The following is a 20502-nucleotide window of genomic DNA, read 5'->3' as shown; positions in this document are numbered from 1 at the left end:
TTGACAAAATCCAACAATCTTTCTTGAAAAAAACCCTCAGCAAAGTGAGAATAGAGGGATTATACCTCAACATAATGAAAGCCTTATATGACAAACCTACAGCCAACATCATACTCAGTGGGCAAAAACTAACACCATTTCACCTAAGAACAGGAACAAGACAGGGATGCCCACTTTCACCCTCTTGGAATTGCTAGCCATAGCAATTAGACAAGAAGAAGAAAAAAAGTTATACAAATTGGAAAAGAAGTTGTAAAACTGACATTATTCATAGATAACATGATATTGTACATAGGAAACCCTAAAGACTCAATAAAAAATTATTAAACTTAATAAATGAATTCATCAAGGTAGCAGGATACAAAATTAATGCCAAGAAATCTATGGCATTTTTACACCAATAGTGAATTTATAAAAAGAGAGATTAAAAATCAATCCCATTTACCCTTGCACCAAAAAAATTAAGATACTGAGAAATAAACTTAGCTAAGGAGGTAAAATACCTGTACTCAGAAAACTACAGGGCATTGAAAAAGGAGTCAGAGGAAGACATAAACAAATTGAAGAACATACCGTGTTCATGGATTGATAGAATCAACATCATTAAAATGTCTATACTACCCAAAGCAATCTATAGAGTCAATGCACTCCCCATTAAAATACCAACAGCATATTTCACAGACCTAGAACAAACCCTCCAAAAATTCATCTGGAATAAAAAAAAAACCCGAATAGCTGCATCAATTCTGAGAAAGAAAAACAAAGTAGGAGGGGTCTCAATACCAGATATCAAGCTGTATTACAAAGCCACTGTTCTCAAAACTGCCTGGTACTTGCACAAAAACATACATATAGACCAATGGAATAGAATAAAGAACCCAGAAATCAACCCAAAACACTAAGCTCAATTAATATTTTACAAAAGAGGCAAGAGCATTCAATGGAGTCAAGACAGTCTACTCAAAAAAATAGTGTTGGGAAAATTGGACAGATACATGCAAAAAAAATGAAACTAGACCACCAACTTACACCATACACAAAAATAAACTCAAAATGGATAAAGGACTTAAACATAAGATGGGAAACCATAAAAATCTTAGAGGAATCCACAGGCAGCAATATCTCAGACCTTTGCCGAAGCAATATCTTCACTGTTACAGCTCCTAGGTCAATGGAAATTAAAGAGAACATAAAAAAATGGGACTAATTCAAAATAAAAAAAAACATTCTGTACAGCAAAAGAAACCATCAACAAAACAACAAGAAAGCCCATGGCATGGGAGAACATATTTGCCAATGTTATCACAGATGAGGATTTAATCTCCAACATTTACAGGGAGCTCATACAACTTAACAAAAGTAAGGAAAACAACCCAATCAAACAATGGGCAAGGGAAGTAAATAGGTACTTTTCGAAAGAGGACATACAGAAGGCCAAGAGACATATGAAAACATGCTCAAAGTCACTAATCATCTGAGAGATACAAATCAAAATGACATGCAGTACCATCTCACACCTGTCAGAATGGCTATCATCAACAAATCAACAAATGACAAGTGCTGGCGAGGATGCAGAGAAATAGGAACCCTTGTGCACTGCTGGTGGGAATGCAGACTGGTGCAGCCACTATGCAGAACAGTATGTAGTTTCCTCAAAAAAACTAAAAATGGAACTCCCATTTGACCCAGTGATCCCACTTCTAGGAATATATCCCAAGAAACTAGAAATACCAATCAGAAAGGATATATGCACCCCTATGTTCATAGTGGCACAATTCACCATAACTATGATTCAGAAACATCCTAACTGCCCATAAGCAGGTGAGTTGATTAAAAAACTGTGGTACATCTACACGATGGAATACTATGCTCCAGTAAAGAAAAAGAGTTCTTACCATTTGCAGCAGCATGGATGGAACTGGAGAGCATTATGCTAAGTGAAATAAGCCAGTCAGAGAAAGATAAGTATCACATGATCTCATTCATATCTGGAATCTTATGAAGACAATAAACTGATGAACAAAATAGATCCAGAAACAATGTCATTTTGATTTTTTATAAGTGAAAACATAAAGGGAAATATAGTGGAATAATTTGATGTTGAAAAAGTTTGCTACATTACATGGTATCAGAAATGTTTTAAATGTGCTTATTATAAGTGATCAAAGTTATGGTAACAACTACTTTCAAGACACAATCTTCACGTGCTCTGTATTGCTTTAAGAAGCAAAAAATGGGACAATTGAGAAAGATAAGCATTCTACATCAATGATCAGTCTTCAGGAATATTTGTTTTGGGAGATGCTAAAAAACTGCAGCAGGCCCATTTTCAATAGCCATAATTTCTAATGTTATGGCTGGTATTCCAGGGATCAGATTGATGCCCTGGAATACCTGTCATAGCCAGAGTAGGATGGATCCTTGGAAGATGCTGATTTGAATAGATTAATGTAATCTCTTGTATTTAAGAGGGAAGAGAGCTCTGGAAACATCACTTGGAACACCTGATGCTCATTCATTACATTTCACTTGATAACTTTAATAGTGGGTATATGTAATTTCTGTTGTACATCTATCCTCTTTGGAAAAAGTATATGTCATATGACAAAGGGGAACAATAGTGAACTTTCAAAGGCATTTGAATACACCAGGCATTACCTTTAGGCTAATTGTCTTTTTTCCTATGAAAATGTCACTTCACTCTTGAGCTTAAATGGAGATATTCTCCCTGTGCTTCATACTGCAGGAATAATAATAGTAATAATACTAATTTACAAACAATGTTTGCTAGCGTAGACCAAGTTCCCATTGAATCAGGGTCACTGATATTTTATTCCTTTGCTTCATATTTTAACTACTACCAACAATCTTAAGTCATCTTAACTGTATTAATATATTTAATTCTATTTCATTGATTTACAATCTCAGCTGGCCTCACTCAACACTTACTCAGAAAGAATGTACTTCAAGTGTGAAGACTGAGGAAAACCTTTGAAATAATTCATATGGCAAAGATTGATGGGAATTTTATTATAGGGAAAATATAGTGTTTGTATATTTAATTGCAATTGTTTGAGAATCTGGCACACTACCTCATACAAAACGGGTACTGAATAAATGTGTGCTGAATAACTGAATGAATGAAAAAATGTATCTTAAGGAAAGATTCAAGTTGCTGCCATGGTTGAAGAATTACATCTAATCTGTAATTTATGTCTTAGAGTATTATTGGCTTTTACAAAAAAAAAAAGCCACGATGCATTGAAATTGTAAAACACTTAATGTTATATACTAAGGAGTTTAGTATTTATTTTATGGATTTTAGAGTAGATGAATAGCCTGAGTATTAAGGAAAAAAGAAAAATAGATTGGTTAGGATTGTAAGAGAGGCATTTTAATAATGTAGGTGTGATCTACAATTTCTAATCATGGAGAACAGCAAGAATTTAATGAGGTATTTGATGGCTTAGAAGACTCACCAATTGATGGGAGACAAAACAAAAAAAGTAAATTATATTTTCTGTTCTGGCCAAAGTAGAGTAACAGGGATCAGATATATGCCCTGGAGCACCTGGAAAAAAGGGAAGAAAATAAGATAAAATTATGAAAGACACTGGACATCAGGAAGCAGAGACTGATCCCTCACAGATAGTAAATAAATGAGGTGAGTCTATGATGGCTCCACATTCCTTGAGTTTCTAGGCCACAGCTCAGAGAGGCAAAGATCAGCAGTCACGCTATGTAGAGGAGATGGAGCTAAGACACTGTAGAGAACAAGGTGGGTAGAGTTCTCAAGGCAGACAACCAGAGAGGAAAACGAGAGAAAGAGAGGGAACTCCAGAATCTTGCACCCCACATGAATGATTCAGCTGATTACTGATCAGCTCATGTGTGAATATTAGAAGCCAGGAAAGCCCTAACTGGTTTGGATCAGTGGATAGAGCATCGGCCTGCAGACTGAAGAGTCCCAGGTTTGATTCTGGTCAAGGGCATGTACCTTGGTTGCAGACACATCCCCAGTAGGGGGTGTGCAGGAGGCAGCTAATCGATGTTTCTCTCTCATCGATGTTTCTAACTCTCTATCCCTCTCCCTTCCTCTCTGTAAAAAAATTAATAAAATATATTTTTTTAAAAAGAAGCCAGGAAAGAAACCACTGGAAAGGATTCTTGGTAACTGATACTCACACAGGGCCTGCAATAGCGATCTTTACTGTCAGCCAGACTAGAAAACCTCATAGAGCAGTGGTTCTCAACAGTAGCTGCACATTAGAATCACCTGGGAATCTTTTTAAAATCCTGATTTCTGGGCCTCATCCTCCGAATATTCTGTTTTTTTTGTTACTAATGTTGTGGCCCCACCCCATAACAAAGAAACAGAATTTCTGGAGTATGAGGCCCTATAATCAGGATTTTAAAAAGAATCCCAGGTGATTCTAATGTGCAGCCAAGGTTGAGAACCACTGCTCTAGATGCATAGGCATTGAATAATTTACGTGGAAGGGTCTTGCTGCAGTAGTGAGGAACAGTTAACCATACCACATGGTATAACATTAATTAGGCACGTACTATCACAGAGAACTGCTCTGCTTATTTCAATCAAATCTTTAAAAGGATCCCAAAGAATCAAACTGTTTCCAAGCAACACAACAGTATCCAAAATAGGCAAATACTATTTGTAAAAAGAAAATGGATGTTGAACAACACATGGGTTTTAAATAAAGGGAGGATCAATAGTAGGGTACTGATCTATCTTTGCCCTCTAATATGGCTTTAATATGGCACTGTTTTTCAGATTAATGTTGAAAATGTTACCTTAAAAGATAATTGATCTTGATTTCTGAGGTGTTTTTTGGGTGCCATGTTAAGTTGTATACCCAATGCCTCACTCCCCTCACCCATATTTGGGCAAATACCAAAATCTGAGGGCTGTGAGTACATAAGAAAAAACACGGCTCTCAGAAGCTCCCGACTATCAATTGCTACCTATAATTTATCCAGGAGAAATGAAAGTACTTCTATGAAGACGTGAACACGTGAAATATTTGTGACCCCATGATTTCCAAACAGCCGCAAACTGGAATCAATCCAAAAGTCCATCAAAAGATGAATGGGCAGCTGACCTGTGGTGTGCCCATACACGGGAACAGTTCTCTACCACAAGCAAGAATGCAACCTTGCAGGCCATCCCGGGACAATGCAGGCTGTGCAGGAGCGCGTGCTGACCTGCCTGGGGAAAGAATAAGAATGCGGCGGAACCTGGCAATGGTCTCCTAGCAACGGGGCCGCTGGGACAACAAACCCCTGAGGCCCCTGGGTGCCCTGGGCCAAGGGCGCCATGGCGGGCCAGCAGTGGCCCTTACCGGAGCCCCACGAGGGTTGGCTGTTAAAGTCGGACCTGAGGAAGAAGGCGCTCATAGAGTCGGGGCTGATCAAGCCTTGGAAGTCAGGGCCGAAGGTGGACAAGAAGCCAGAGCTCAACAAGAAGTGGCTGCTAGGGCCACGGAGGCTGGAACCCTTACCCCTGGGCATGAAATGTAAACCCTGGTTCAAGGACAGGGACAGGTTGCCTTCCCGCTATCTCTCCAGTCAGAACAACAAGCTTGGGAAGTGCCCCACCTCCATGGACAGCCGGCGGTGGGTATTTGTGAAGGAGGGACTGGACGACTTCAGAAAGGGCTGTCCATCTCCTGGAGATGTGATCACTCGTAGCCCTCGGGAGGGCTTTCTCCCCACGATTGCTCATAGAATTCCCCGCCCTCCGCCCAAAAAGATTCATAGGCAGCCGCCCAAGGGAGCGGACCTGTGTTCCAAGCTCTCGCAAGCCCAGCGAGCACGGAAGGCCTTCGTAGAGAACATTGAAGCCAACCTGACCCAGCATTCCCTGGCGAACTGCCCGAATCTGGAGGAAGATCTCCCTCCAGACCTCCTGCTCAAGGTCCTGGAAGTGCTAGATCCTGACAGGGAGCTGGAGGACACGTGGGCGTATTGTGAGGGCACCAAGGAAAGAAAGAAGACCCCCACACACCTGTGTGAAGAACATCCTGAGGAGGTCAACCTGGAACCTCCCCAGGCAGTGAAGCTAGAACCTCCCGAGGCAGTGAACCTGGAGCCTCCCGAGGCAGTGAACCTAGAACCTCCCGAGGCAGTCCACTCCGAATCTCCCTGGAAGCTCAACCTAGAACCTCCCGAGGAGGTCAACCTGGAACCTGAAGACCAAGCCCACGTGGAAACGGCCAAGGAGAGTCTCCAGTCATATTTATTCAGTTTGTTTCCTGAGGAAGAGACAAATGCAGCATGCACAACGGATATCCCCAAAGTTCCTGTGCTCCACAAAGCAAGAAGAATAGTTCAGGAATTCTGCAGATGGATCGATGATAAATTTGGAGACATAGGCATTGATGAAGAGGACATCATGAAAAAGTTTGAAATTGACTTTGAGGGCCCATTCACCCATAATACAGTCAAAATAAAGAAAATAACCCAGCTTCCTTTGAATATAAGGCCCTGCAAACAGCTAGATGCAATACAGCAGAGAAAATTCTCCCTGCAGGAACATAACTGGGAAAGGAAACTCCGCAAACGAAAAGACCCTTATAAACCCAAACGGGAGAAGATAAGGTATGGAGCATGGTACCTGGACCCCAAATCCTGGAAAAAGCTGGTCCGTGACCAGCCTTTGCCCGACCCTGAAGTCGTCCCTGACAAGGAATATTGGACCTATCGAAGGCATCTTGAACCAGACATTATTGATGAGCTTTATGGACCAATTGCCTTCAAAGATTTCATTGTAAGCAAAGGCTACAAGATGCCAGATGTGATTGAGAAGATGTTTATGAGGAAGGGATGGAAATATGAGTCTGTGAAGACTCCTATACACCGAGTAATGAAACTCCTCTCCAAACCCAAAGTGGAGGAAGAAGAGGAAGAAGAGAATTAGACAATTTTCTATTTACTACTCACTTGGCTAGTGTGTCTCTCTCATTTTAACATCAGTCAGAATTCACCTTGAGTGCCTCACTGTGTATGGACAATTTGATTCCAAAACATCTGTAAATTTAACACCTAGTGCTAATAAAAATTTCTAAATGAGCATCTGCTTGTGTTCATCAATATTTTATGTATTTATTTTACCAACTATGAAATCAATATTTACATATACTCCTCTTGGTTTTTATTGCATTAGGAGTATTATATTTTTATTTCAATTATTTATTAAAAGTAACTATAAATGAAAGAATTACTTAAAAAGAATCTTGTTGCCCAGCCGATGTGGCTCAGTGGTTGAAAATTGACCTACGAACCAGGAGGTCATGGTTTGATTCCCAGTCAGGGCACATGCTCTGGTTGCAGGCTTGACCCCCAATGGGGAGCATGCAGGAAGCAGCCAACTAATGATTATCTATCATCGTTGATGTTTCTCTCTCTTTCTTTCCCTCTCTAAAAATCAGTCAAAATATATTTATAAAAAATTATGCCAGCTACCACATGGAATGAATCTCAAAATAATTGTTCAGAATGAAAGAACTGTATCACTCCAATTATATTCAATTTATAATGCATTATGACAATATTTTGTTAAACAAAACTTGTAACACATAGCCAAAGTAATTTTATGCATTGTTTGTGAATTATCTATGGCTGCCTTTGCACTACAACATGAGAATTTAGAAATTGTCACAGAGATCACATGGCCTGCAAGCTTAAAATATTTCCTATCTGAATTATTATAGTAAAATGTACTGTCCTCCTAATCTAGAAGAAAAAATATATTCATACATATATTAAGTCAATGATGCCACACTTTAGTTGAAGGAAAGATAATACATGCTCATCTATGGAATAGAGTAAAGTAAAATACTTTTAAAGAATAACTATTTAGTTAGACCTTTTTTTAACCCTTTTCAAATCTGCCTATTAATTTCAATATTCTTGGGGTCAAAAATCCCTAAGGCAAATCATCATATCTTATAGCCCCTGTTTCTTGTGATGTCTCTCCACGTGATGACTTGTCATACAGAGATTTCCCATGACTCCAAAAATGTGGATGATAAATGTGAGGTAAGGCAGCCTGAACATGATAAGGACAGACTAATTTTCTTCCCCACTGAAATGGTTAATTAATTTAATGGGATGTCCACAAAGGTGGGTTGGCCAGGAAGCGTGTTTTGTATATCCATAACATTTTTTAATGTTTTTCATTGAATGCCTTTATGAGGGGGCTGCACTTGTTACTTTATCACTATCCTCTTCATGTCTTGGTAAGCCTTTGATCCATTTTACACAGTTAAATGACCTCCCTGGCCCACGAGGATATTTGTTTGTTGCCTTTGAACTGGAAGCACAATGTTCCCTGATGTCACTAGAGTCTACAAATTATGAAAACATGTTCATTAAAATCCTTAATTCTTGCAAATTTGCATACTATCATCATTCTCTTTGTCAGTCAACAGAAATATTTATATTTTGTGATTATTGTTAGCATTAATTTAGTTATAGAATAAAGAATAAGAGAATTCTATAGCTCCACTAATATTAAAATTATTAAGGAATTTATTATGACAATTATTTTTGTTGAAATCTGTAGCCAAGTTAATTTATGTCTCATTTAATAATAAAATTGTGATCACCTTTATTAGGATTGCATCAAGGCCCAAAACCTGATTGGAACCTACTAAACAAAAATTATAGGATAACCTTTAGGTGTTTTATTTTATCATTGCTCCCTACTGAATATATTTAAATTTTCCTATTATATTCATAAAATTCACTGTGAAAGTGTATAACTTTTTAAAAATATTTTTATTGATTTCAGAGAGAAAGGGGGAGAGAGAGAGGGAATCATCAATGATGAGAATTATGAATTGGCTGCCTCCTGCACTCCCCCTGCTGGGGATCAAGTGCGCAACTCGGGCATGTGCCCTGACCAGAAATCAAAAGGTGACCTCCTGGTTCATGGATTGACACTCAAGCACTGAGCCATGCCAGCTGGGTTGAAAGCATATTTCCATATCATGTAGCAGAGCTGTAGAACACCAGAGAGCTTCAAGTGCTGAAAATCTCCTGTGCAGAATCGATGTGTGAATAAAACTACCCAGCACCACCAAATATCCTCCCATTTCTATTCAAGTGCAAGTAATCTTTGCATGCCATGAATATCAACTTAAAATTCACTCATAAATGTAACATGAGAAATCAAGCAACTTCTTTACATTTTAAAAATAACAGCTAAACCTGTCTGTGATGGGACAATTTATAGCTAGAAAGATTTGTAGTGCAGATCTACAGTGCACTTCTGCTTGCCTTCATAAAGGAATTCATATGTAAATAGAACTATATGTATATAATATTTCATCTATATAGGACAGGACATATATATGTTTATTTGCAAATTTTCTATTTTAAATGAAGTCTGTCTGTGAGTATTGTGAGCTTGAAGAACCAGGTCTTTTCTATTTTATTTTTTTAATAAGGCCTAGAATGTCTCTCTGACCCAGACTTTCTCGTCATAATTAAGTCTATGTCATCATTGTATCTTAATTCTGCATTGGTTTCCAAACTAGTCTTTCTTCTCCTTAAGTATATTTTTCGAAAATGCAAACCTGGTCCAATTCACAAGCTTGCTATCTCTCCAGGTTAATCAATAACATATCTGTTTGCATAGGCACACCATACAAACATGCTCCTACATTACAGACGCCAGTCCACATGTGCTTTCACACCTCTATGTCTTTGTATATGGTCTTCCCTATTGTTACGTCTTCACTCTGGCTGCTGTAATCCTGTTTCAATGCTCTCTCCTCTGGAGCCAATTTTATGATTGGTTTTATCAAGACCTTGTTTTTAAGCAACTGAGGGGCACAGGGCATGAGATACATATAGGAAATAAGTTCAACTTGGTTTGAAACCAGGGAACCTGGGGAGGTAGAAAATCCTTGCTCAATAGGTGCTAGTTTTCTATCTTCCAGGGAACCTGCACACTTGATGTAAGAGAGTGAAAGCTTGAATGCCATAGAGGACTTTTCAGGACCTTCCATTCAGCTTGAAGGGGTAAAAGTAAAGAATGTGTTAGGAGTTTTCCCAGAAAACGGTGGCAGAATAGGCTGACGTCTTCTGAGCCTTGTCCCAGAGCAGATAGAACTAGAATAAATGAATAACATCCACCCCGAATTGGCAAAGTAAACACAGCTGGTAAGAAAATTTGCAGCAAGGAAGGGCAGAGGATGCCTGGAAAATGGTAAAATCAGGGATCTGAGCTGGAGAGAACTGCGAGACCTCTGATCCTGGAGCGTCAGAAGAAAGCTGCAGGGCACTGAGGCCGTGTCCCTTGGGACAGGCGCAGCATCTGACTGTAGAAAGGAGGTCCACAGGACTGCTGGTGGCAGGGGATGATGTATCTAAGTCCACAGCTATGAGAGGCTGATCCAAGAGGAGGCAGCCTGGACAGTTGCCTAAGCCGCGCCATGTGGGGGTGAGAGGGGCTCACAGTGGCACAGCTCTTTCCCCTCTTTTTGGTCTTTCCTTTTATTCAATAAACCTAGTTCATAGGACCTTTCAAATACAAACACTCACCTGTGGCTGAGGTGCAGGTGGAGGTGTAGACTTGTGGAGTCTGGGGAGAGTCTGGAGAGGAGAGGGTCGGGGAGAGGTGGCCGCGAGTCTGGCGCTGAGTCATACCTGACATGCTGGACCTAGGCAGCCATTTTCTCCTGAAAAGATAGCCCCTCCCTGCAGTCTTCAGTCAACCAATACAGCTACACCCAGACTACCCCCTGAGTGGTACAAAGGATACAAAGAAATAAATCTGAATAGTCATTAGAGTCCTCAGGGACTGGGCTAAAGAGAGGCCATTCAGTCCCAGCAACAGGAAGCTGGGAAGTGGCAGATAGTGGATCTTAAACCAGCCCTCATGGGGAATTAAAACTTGTTGGAAAGGAATGACACTTCACTATTTAATTTTTATTTTTATTTCATTTTATTATTATTTTGATATGGAAAAATACCTTTCAAGCAAATGGAAATGAAAAAAAAGCTGGGGTAGCAATACTTGTATCAGACAAAATAGACTTCAAAGTGAAGGCCATAACAAGAGATAAGGAAGGCCACTTCATAATACTAAAAGGATCAATACAATAAGAGGATATAACCCTTATAAACATATATGCACCCAATGCAGGAGCACCCAAATACATAAAAAACAACTCCTGGACGATATCAAGGGAGAGATAAACAACAATATAATCATAGTAGGGGATTTTAATACACCCCTGACATCACTGGATAAATCCTCTAGACAAAAAAAAAGCAAAGAAACAACAATCCCAAATGACTTACTAGATCAGATGGACTTAATTGACATCTTCACAACATTTCACCCCAAAGCCATGGAATATACATCATTCTCAAGTGCCCATGGGGCATTTTAAAAAATAGACCACATATTGGGTCACAAGCAAAGTCTCCCCAAATTCAAGAAGATTGAAATCATATCAAACATTTTTTTCAGACCACAATGGCATAATATTAGAAATAAACTACAATAAAAATAATCCAAAAAATTCAAACTTGGAAGCTGAATAGCATGCTATTAAACAATGATTGGGTTACCAAAGAGATCAAAGATGAAATTAAAAACATCCTGGAAACTAATGACAATAAAAACACAACAATCGCCCTAACCCAGGGGTGGGCAAACTTTTTGACTCAAGGGCCACAATGGGTTCTTAAACTGGACCAGAGGGCCAGAACAAAAGCATGGATAGAGTGTTTGTGTGAACTAATATAAATTCAAAGTAAACATCATTACATAAAAGGGTACGGTCTTTTTTTTTTTTTTTTTTAGTTTTATTCATTTCAAACGGGCCGGATCTGGCCCGCGGGCCATAGTTTGCCCATGGCTGTAACCGGTTTGGCTCAGTGGATAGAGCGTTGGCCTGTGGACTAAAGGGTCCCAGGTTTGATTCCGGTCAAGGACATGTACCTTGGTTGTGGGCACATCCCCAGTAGGGGGTATGCAGGAGGCAGCTGACCAATGTTTCTCTCTCATCGATGTTTCTAACTCTCTATCACTCTCCCTTTCTCTCTGTAAAAAAATCAATAAAATATATAAAACAAAACAAAACAAACAAACAAAAAAAAAAACACAACAATCCAAAATCTACGGGACACAATGAAAGCAGTCCTGAGTGGGAAGTTCATAGCTCTACAGGCCTACCACAAAAAAACAAGAAAAAATGGTAATAAATCATCTAACCCAACAACTCAAAGAATTAGAAAGAGAGCAATGAGAAAAGCCCAGAATGAGCAGAAGGAAGGAGATAATAAAAATCAGGGCAGAAATAAATGACATAGAGACCAAAAAACAATACAAAAGATCAATGAAACCTAGAGCTGGTTCTCTGAAAGGCTAAACAATATTGATAAACCTCTCACCAGGTTCACCAAGAAGCAAAGAGAGAGGTCCCAAATAAACAAAATCAGAAATTAAAGAGGAGAAATAACAACAGATCCCACAGAAATACAAAGAATTGTAAAATAATACTATGAACAGCTCTTTTCCAACAAACAAGACAACCTTGAGGAAATGAACATATTCCTAGAAAAACACAACCTTCCAAAACTCAATCAGGAAGAATCTAAAAATCTCAATTGATGGACAACTATGGAGGAAATTGAAGCAATCATCAAAAAGCTTCCTGAAAGCAAAACCCTGGGGCCAGATTGCTTCACAGGGGAGTTTTACCAAACATTCAATGAAGAACTAAAACCTATCCCCCTCAGACTATTGGAAAAAATTCAAGAGGAAGGAACACTTACAAGCTTATTTTATGTAGTCAGCATTACCTTAATGCCAAAATCAGGTAAAGACAACACAAAGAAAGAGAATTACAGGCCAATATCCCTCATGAACATAGTGCCCAAATCCTCAATAAAATTCTAGCAAATCCAATCTAGCATTACATCAAAAAGATCATATACCATGACCAAGTAGGATTTATCCTGGGGATGCAACCAATAAATGTGATGCATCACATAAACAAATTGAGAGATAAAAATCACAGTCATATCAATTGATGCAGAAAAAGCATTTGACAAAATCCAACACCCTTTCTTGATAAAAAAAAAACCTCAGCAAAGTGAGAATAGAGGGATCATAGTTCAACATAATAAAAACCATATATGACAAACCTACAGCCAACATCATACTCAATGGGCAAATACTAAAACCATTTCACCTAAGAACAGGAACAAGAAGGGATGCCCACTTTCACCACTCCTGTTCAAAACCATACTGGAAGTGCTAGCCATAGTCATTAGACAAGAAGAAGAAATAAAAGGCATCCAAATTAGAAAAGATTAAGTAAAACTGTCCTTATTTGCAGATGACATGATACTGTACATAGAAAACCCTAAAGACCCCATCAAAATTATTAGACTTAATAAATGAATTCAGCAAGGTAGCAGGATACAAAATTAACACCCAGAACTCTATGGCATTTTTGTACACCAATAATGAACTTACATAAAGAGAGATTAAACAAACAATCCCATTTACAGTGCAACAAAATAATTAAGATACCTAGGAATAAACTTAACTAAGGAGGAAAAGACCTGTACTCAGAAAACTACAGGACACTGAAAAATCAGATAGAGGAAGACATATACAGATGGAAAAAACATGCCATGGTCCTTGATTGGTAGAATCAACATCATTAAAATGTCTGTACTACCCAAAGCAATCTATAGATTCAATGCACTCCCTATTAAAATACTGACGGCATATTTCACAGACGTAGAATGAACTCTTCAAAAATTTATCTGGAATTAAAAAAAGACCCCATTAGCTGAAGCAATCCTGAGAAAGAAGAACAAAGTAGGAGGGATCTCAATACCAGATATCAAGCTGTATTACAAAGCCATTGTTCTCAAAACTTCCTGGTATTGGCACAAGACAGACACATAGGCCAATGAAATAGGATAGAGAACCCAGAAATCGACCCAAACCACTATGCTCAATATTTTATAAAGGAAGCAAGAGCATACAATGAAGTCAAGACAGTCTCTTCAAAAAATGGTGTTGGGACAATTGGACAGATACATGCAAATAATGAAACTAGACCACCACCTTACACCGTACACAAAAATAAACTCAAAATGGATAAACGACTTAAACATAAGACGGGAAATCAAAAAATATTAGAGGAATCCACAGGCAGCAAGATCTCAGATATATGCCGAAGCAATAGCTTCACCGATACAACTCCTAAGGCAATGGAAACTAAAGAGAAAATAAACAAATGGGACTACATCAAAATAAAAACCTTCTGCACAGCAAAAGAAACCATCAACAAAACCACAAAAAGCCCACTGCATGGGAGAACATATTTGCCAATGTTTTCTCCAATAAGTGTTTAATCTCCAACATTTACAAAGAACTCATACAACTTAATAAAAGAAAGATAAACAATTCAATCAAAAAATGGGAAAAGATCCTAAATAGATACTTTTTGAAAGAGGACATACAGAAGGCCAAGAGACATATAAAAGCATGCTCAAAGTCCACCAATCATCCAAGAGATTCAAATCAAAATGACAATGAGGTACCATCTCACACCTGTCAGAATGGCTACCATCAACAAATCAACAGATGACAAGTGCTGAGGAGAATGTGGTGAAAAAGGAACCCTCTTGCCCTGCTGGTGGGAATGCAGACTGGTGCAGCCACTGTGAAGAACAGTATGGAGTTTCCTCAAGAAGTAAAAATGGAACTCCCATTTGACCCAGTGGTCCCACTTATAAGAATAGGAATATATCCCTAGAAACACCAGTCAGAAAGGATATATGCACCCCTGTGTTCTTAGTAGCACAATTTACAGTAGCTAAGATTTGGAATCTAATTAAGTGCCCATCAGCAAATGATTGGATTAGAATAATGAGGTACATCTGCACAATGGAATACTATGCTGCTGTAGAAAGGAAGGAACTCCTACCATTTGCAACAGCATGGATGGAACTGGAGAGCATTCTGCTAAGAGAAATAAGCCAGTCAGAGAAAGATAAATATCACAGGATCTCACTCACTTGTTGAATATAATGAATAACATAAACTGATGAACAAAAACAGATCCAGAGACAGAGAAGCATCTATCAGACTGTCAAACCTCAGAGGGAAGGCAGGGGAGGGTGTGGGAAAGGGTGAGAGATCAACCAAAGGACTTATATGAATGCATATAAACATAATCAACGGACACAGACATTACGGGGTGAGGGCAAGTGCGGGGGGAGGCAATGGGGGGATAAGGACACATATGTTATACCTTAATCAATAAAGAATATATATATTTGAGGCCCGATGCATGAAGTTCGTGCAAGAGTAGGTCTTCCTTCCCTAGGCTGCCGGCACTGGCTTCTCTCTGGCACCAGGGACTTAGGCTTCCCTTACTGCCCTAGGTTCTTCTGGAAGTTCATCCAGAAGGACGTCCACAAGGATGCCCGGTCTAATTAGCATATTATGCTTTTATTATGATGAATATATATATATATATATATATATATATATATATATATATATTTATTTATACATATACTAGAGGCCCGGTGCACAAAAATTTGTGCACTGGCGGGGGGGGGGGTGTGTGTCCCTCAGCCCCACTTGTGCCCTCTCACATTCTGGGACCCCTCGGGAGATAACGACCTGCTGGCTTAGGCCCACTCCCGGGTGGCAGAGGGCAGGCCTAATCCCTAGATGCAGTCCCTGTTCGGGCTCAGAGCAGGGCTGATTGGGGAGTTGGGGTGCTGCCCCCTGTCACTCACAGAGCAGGGCCCATCATGGGGGTTGGGGCGCTGCCCCTGTCACTCACAGAGCAGGGCCCATCATGGGGGTTGGGGAGCTCCCCCCTGTCACGCACAGAGTAGGGCCGATAGGGGAGTTGGGGCACTCCCCCCTGTCACACACAGAGCAGGGCCCATGGGAGGGTTGGGGCGCTGCACCCTGTCACACACTGAGCAGGGCCGATCAGGGGGTTGGGGCGCCGCACCCTGTCACCAACAGAGCAGGGTGGATAGGGAGGTTGTGGCCCCGCCCCTGTCACACACAGAGCAGCAGGGTCATCAGGGGGTTTGGGCGCTAACCCCTGTCATGCTGCTCCAGGGGCCAGGAGGCCTCGCTGCTCCACTGATCCCAGTGCTGGGAGGCCTCGCTGCTCGGGTTGTCACAGGGGCAGTGAGGCCTCACTGCTCCGCCGATCCTGGTGCTGGGTGGCCTAACTGCTCCGCTGATCCCGGTGCTGGGAGGCTCCGCTGACCCCGGTGCCAGGAGGCCTCGCAGCTCCGCTGATCCCAGTGCCAGGAGGCCTTGCGGCTCCCCTGATCCAGGGTTCGGGAAGCCTCGCGGCTCTGCTGATCCCGGTGCTGGGAGACATATTACCCTTTTACTATATAGGATAGAGGCCTGGTGCATGGGTGGGGGCCGGCTGGTTTGCCCTGAAGGGTGTCCTGGATCACGGTGGGGGTCCCGCTTGGGTGCCTGGGCAGCCTGGATGAGGGGATGATGGCTGTTTGCAGCTGGTCACACCCCCTTCAGGGTGGGGGTCCCCACTGGGGTGCCTGGCCAGTCTGGGTGAGGGGCTGAGGGCCATTTTCAGGCTGGAGGGTGACTGAAGCTCCCAACCTCTCCTTTTTTTCTTTTTTCTTTTTTTATTCTGGGATTTATTTACTTTTTATGGCAGTCACTGGAGCTGAGAGCCGTCTTTAGCTCTGAGGCTCGGCTCTAGCTTGAGGCCTCGGCTGCTGAAAGCAGGAATCTAGGGTTTGTTTGGGTTCTATAATTGCAACATTATTTCGGTCCTGCTCGCTCCAGCTCTGACGGCTGAAAGCAGGTTTCTGGGGTTTTTTTAGCTTCTATAATTGCAACATTGTTTCTTAGAGAGCAGCTCAGAGGCCAGCAAGGCAGGCGGGGTACCTTGGCTTCCTCCTTTACTGGAGCAAGCAAGCCTCCTGTTTGCTTCAGCCGCCATCTTGGTTGGCAGTTAATTTGCATATAGCCCTGATTAGCCAATGGGAAGCGTGTCGGAGGTACGGTTAATTACCATGTTTGTCTATTATTAGATAGGATAAAGTATCTTTTGAATAAATGGATCTAATAATATTTGCTCATCTATTTCCTCCATCAGCAGACTTGAAGTTTTCCTCTTTTGAAAATTCTGATTTGTATTTATTATTCATTATCATACCTGTCCAAATGGTTAAAATGGGAAACTAACAATATTCTGTAATTTGAAATTTAAAGCTATTTTTTTTAAAAAGTCAATGAATCTTTACTATGTAGAGAAGTTAGAATCGTACTCTTGACTTTCAAGCCAATGCTCATTATGGCAATTCAGTCCATTTTATACATTTATTTACCACTACTTACTTTGTGTCAAATAGATCCTGTGCTTTTTCTTGATTCCAGAGCTTTAGTTTCCTATTCTTTCTTACTGGAGGTGCTACTTCTCTTTTTAAGACAGCTAAAATGATAACTTTTCCTTTCAACACCATTAGAAATGTCATGTTTTAAATGCCTTATCATTTTCTGATTCTTTTATTTACTTGATAACTACATTTTCTGAACTTTCTTATATTTTTATTGTATACTTATTTCATTTGCAACATATAACATTCTGCCTTATATTACAGTTATTTATGAACTTGTCTTATTATTCTCTTGAATTACAAAATCTTTGAATACATGGTTCAATCATTCTCATATGTTCTGAACCATACAGCACAGAATCTCACACATAGATGGTAATATAATATGTTGGTTGTATATAAATTTATATCAATGATAGCAAAAATGTCACTCTCATGAAAATTTCCTGATTATCCCAGTTCATTTTTTTCATTGCAGTCAGAAATTCTATAGTACCCAGACTTTGCATCAGTCTTTTCAGCATTTAATGATGCCATGTGTTATCCCTGGTAGTTTAAAAATTCCTTCAGGGCTAGGGCAGTTTTCATTATCTCTTTTGTATTCTTTAGAGAATGCAAAATGCATAAGTGGATTCATGAATACTTGTAAATTTAGATTGAATATGATAGTAATCTTTCATATTTCTTCCAAATGTCATACACTTGGCATGCAAATGAAGCATCAATAAATTAGTGGACAATTGTGAAAATATGAAAGTTGCACATAAAATTTAGCTTCTTGAGAGGACTATTTCTCTGTACTTATTCATATAGCCTGCTAACCACACTCCAGCTTCATTTATACTAAAATCACTCATTACAAAGCTACAGTTGGTGTACAACTATTATTATGAATAACCATCCATTTTTTTATAATTTAATTCCTTATTTCAAAAAGATTTTCCCCAATTGCTCATTCTTTGTACTTTATAAGATATAGCCATCACACCTACTATCATGCCTGTGGCCTTTGCCTTCTTTTTTCCTCGGATTCCAGTCAATGAATTATCCTCATAATAATAAGTACATTGTTCAACCAAGAGTTACATGTAAACATGTCTTCCTTAAAGTAATTGTAATTCCCAATGTGAGAAATACATCCTCATGAAATGTAGAAGCTGGTAACAAAAAAGTATATACTCCCCTCTTTAAGCATTCATCTAATATTTATAGGTCCTCATAGGTTTAAATGATATATGAGTTCACAGAGTTGATCAGGCAATACTATTCCTCCCTCTTAAAGTTTATAGTAATTGAAAACATTATAATTAATAGAGCTCTGTATTATTTTGTAACAGAAAATTAGTATTTTTCACAAAGCTTCTTTATAGAATTTAATTATATTGTCTTAATAAAAGCAGTAAATTTGTAAAAGCTAATTACAGTGCTTTAATATCATTATGATTATTAAATAATCACATGCAATAATCATAATTTTTAAATTACTAACACCTCTTTAATTTGTTCTGGGCATGAACATCTGGACTGGGCCATCAAAAATTGCTGAACAATATAATGACAGAAAAATCACCTAGCACACTAACACAAACACATAGTAAAAAGCCTTCAAAATTTTTTTTTCAAACATTTTAAGGGAAAGCTTTACAGGGAAATTTGCCCAAAGTAGTTAAAAATACTACTGTTGAATCTTTAAGTTTAAAGGAGAAGAAGGGAAGGAATGTAAAATTAATAGTATTGTTTTCTAGTGATGACCACAATGTTAAAGTATAAACACTTCACGAAAAATGTTATTCATTTTCATGATGATTTTAATGTGATTTCAGACATACGCTATATTCTTGCTTATATTACTGACTAGAGGCCAGGTGCATGGATTTGTGCACTTGTGGGGTCCCTCAGCCTGGCCTGCCCCCTCTTTCAATCCAGGATTCCTCAGGGGATGTCGGACCATCAGACTGATGGTTTGGGCCTGATCCCTGGCAGTCTGACATCCCCCACAGGATGTAGTAGTGCACAAAGTAGCAAGAGGCTGGGGAGGAGTCTGAGCATGAGCCCGGGCCAGGCACCACACAGCTCCCGCTCATCCTGGACCCTCTGGACCTGCCACTCAGTAGCACAGCTGTGGAAGTGTGAGAGGCTCATTCCGCTGCAGCTGTGCTCGCCAGCCATGAGCCGGGTGTCTGGCACCTGTTGGTCAGCTGAGTGGCACTCCCACTGTGGGAGCTCACTGACCACCAGGGGGCAGCTCCTGCATTGAGCATCTGCTCCCAATGGTCAGTGTGCATCATAGTGACTGGTCAACTGCTCGTTTGGACGTTTGGCGGCTTAGGTTTTATATATATATATACTAGAGGCCCGGTGCACAAAAATTTGTGCACTCGGGGGGGGGGGTGGAAAGGGGGGCCCCTCAGCCTGGCCTGTGCCCTCTCGCAGTCTGGGACCCCTCAGGGGATGACTAGCTGCTGGCTTAGGCCCGCTCCCTGGGAGATTGGGCCTAAGATGGCAATCAGACATCCCTCTGGCAGCCCGGCAGCCTTGGGGGATGTCCACTTGCCAGCGGGGAGCAGCTGGTTTGCCCTGAAGGGTGTCCTGGATCAGGGTGGGGGTCCTGCTTGGGTGCCTGGCCAGCCTGGATGAGGGGATGATGGCTGTTTGCAGTTGATCACACCTCCTTCAGGGTGGGGGTCCTCACTGGGGTGCCTTGCCAGTCTGGGTGAGGGGCTGAGGGCCATTTTCAGGCTGGTGGGTGACTGAAGCTCCCAAACTCTCCTTTTATTCTTTTTTTTTTTAAATTCTGGGATTTATTTACCTTCTATGGCTGTCACTGGAGCTGAGAGCCAGCTTTAGCTCTGAGGCTCGGCTCCAGCTCTGAGACCTCAGCTGCTGAAAGCAGGTATCTGGGCTTTGTTTAGCTTCTATAATTGAAATGCTGTTGCAACTCCAGCTCTGAGGCCCGGCTGGCTGAAAGCAGGTTTCTGGGGTTTTGTTTAGCTTCTATAATTGCAACATAGTTGCTTAGAGTGCAGCTCAGAGCTGGGCAGCGGCAGGCGGGGAACTTTGGCTTCCTCCATCACTGGAGCAAGCAAGCCTCCT

General features: G+C 40.5%; 1 protein-coding gene across 1 annotated transcript; it reads left to right on the top strand.

Moving 5' to 3' along the window:
* The first annotated feature begins 5335 nt into the window (after positions 1–5335).
* LOC102420096 (protein FAM47A-like) lies at positions 5336–6937 on the top strand. The gene has a single exon (XM_006085694.1). The coding sequence runs from the start codon at positions 5336–5338 to the stop codon at positions 6935–6937; it is 1602 nt and encodes a 533-aa protein (XP_006085756.1).
* Positions 6938–20502: the final 13565 nt, after the last annotated feature.

Source organism: Myotis lucifugus, unplaced genomic scaffold (assembly GCF_000147115.1).
Source record: "Myotis lucifugus unplaced genomic scaffold, Myoluc2.0 scaffold_20, whole genome shotgun sequence".
NCBI lineage: Eukaryota > Metazoa > Chordata > Mammalia > Chiroptera > Vespertilionidae > Myotis > Myotis lucifugus.
The sequence above is the reverse complement of the archived record's forward strand: the minus strand, read 5'-3'. Positions and strand labels throughout refer to the sequence as shown.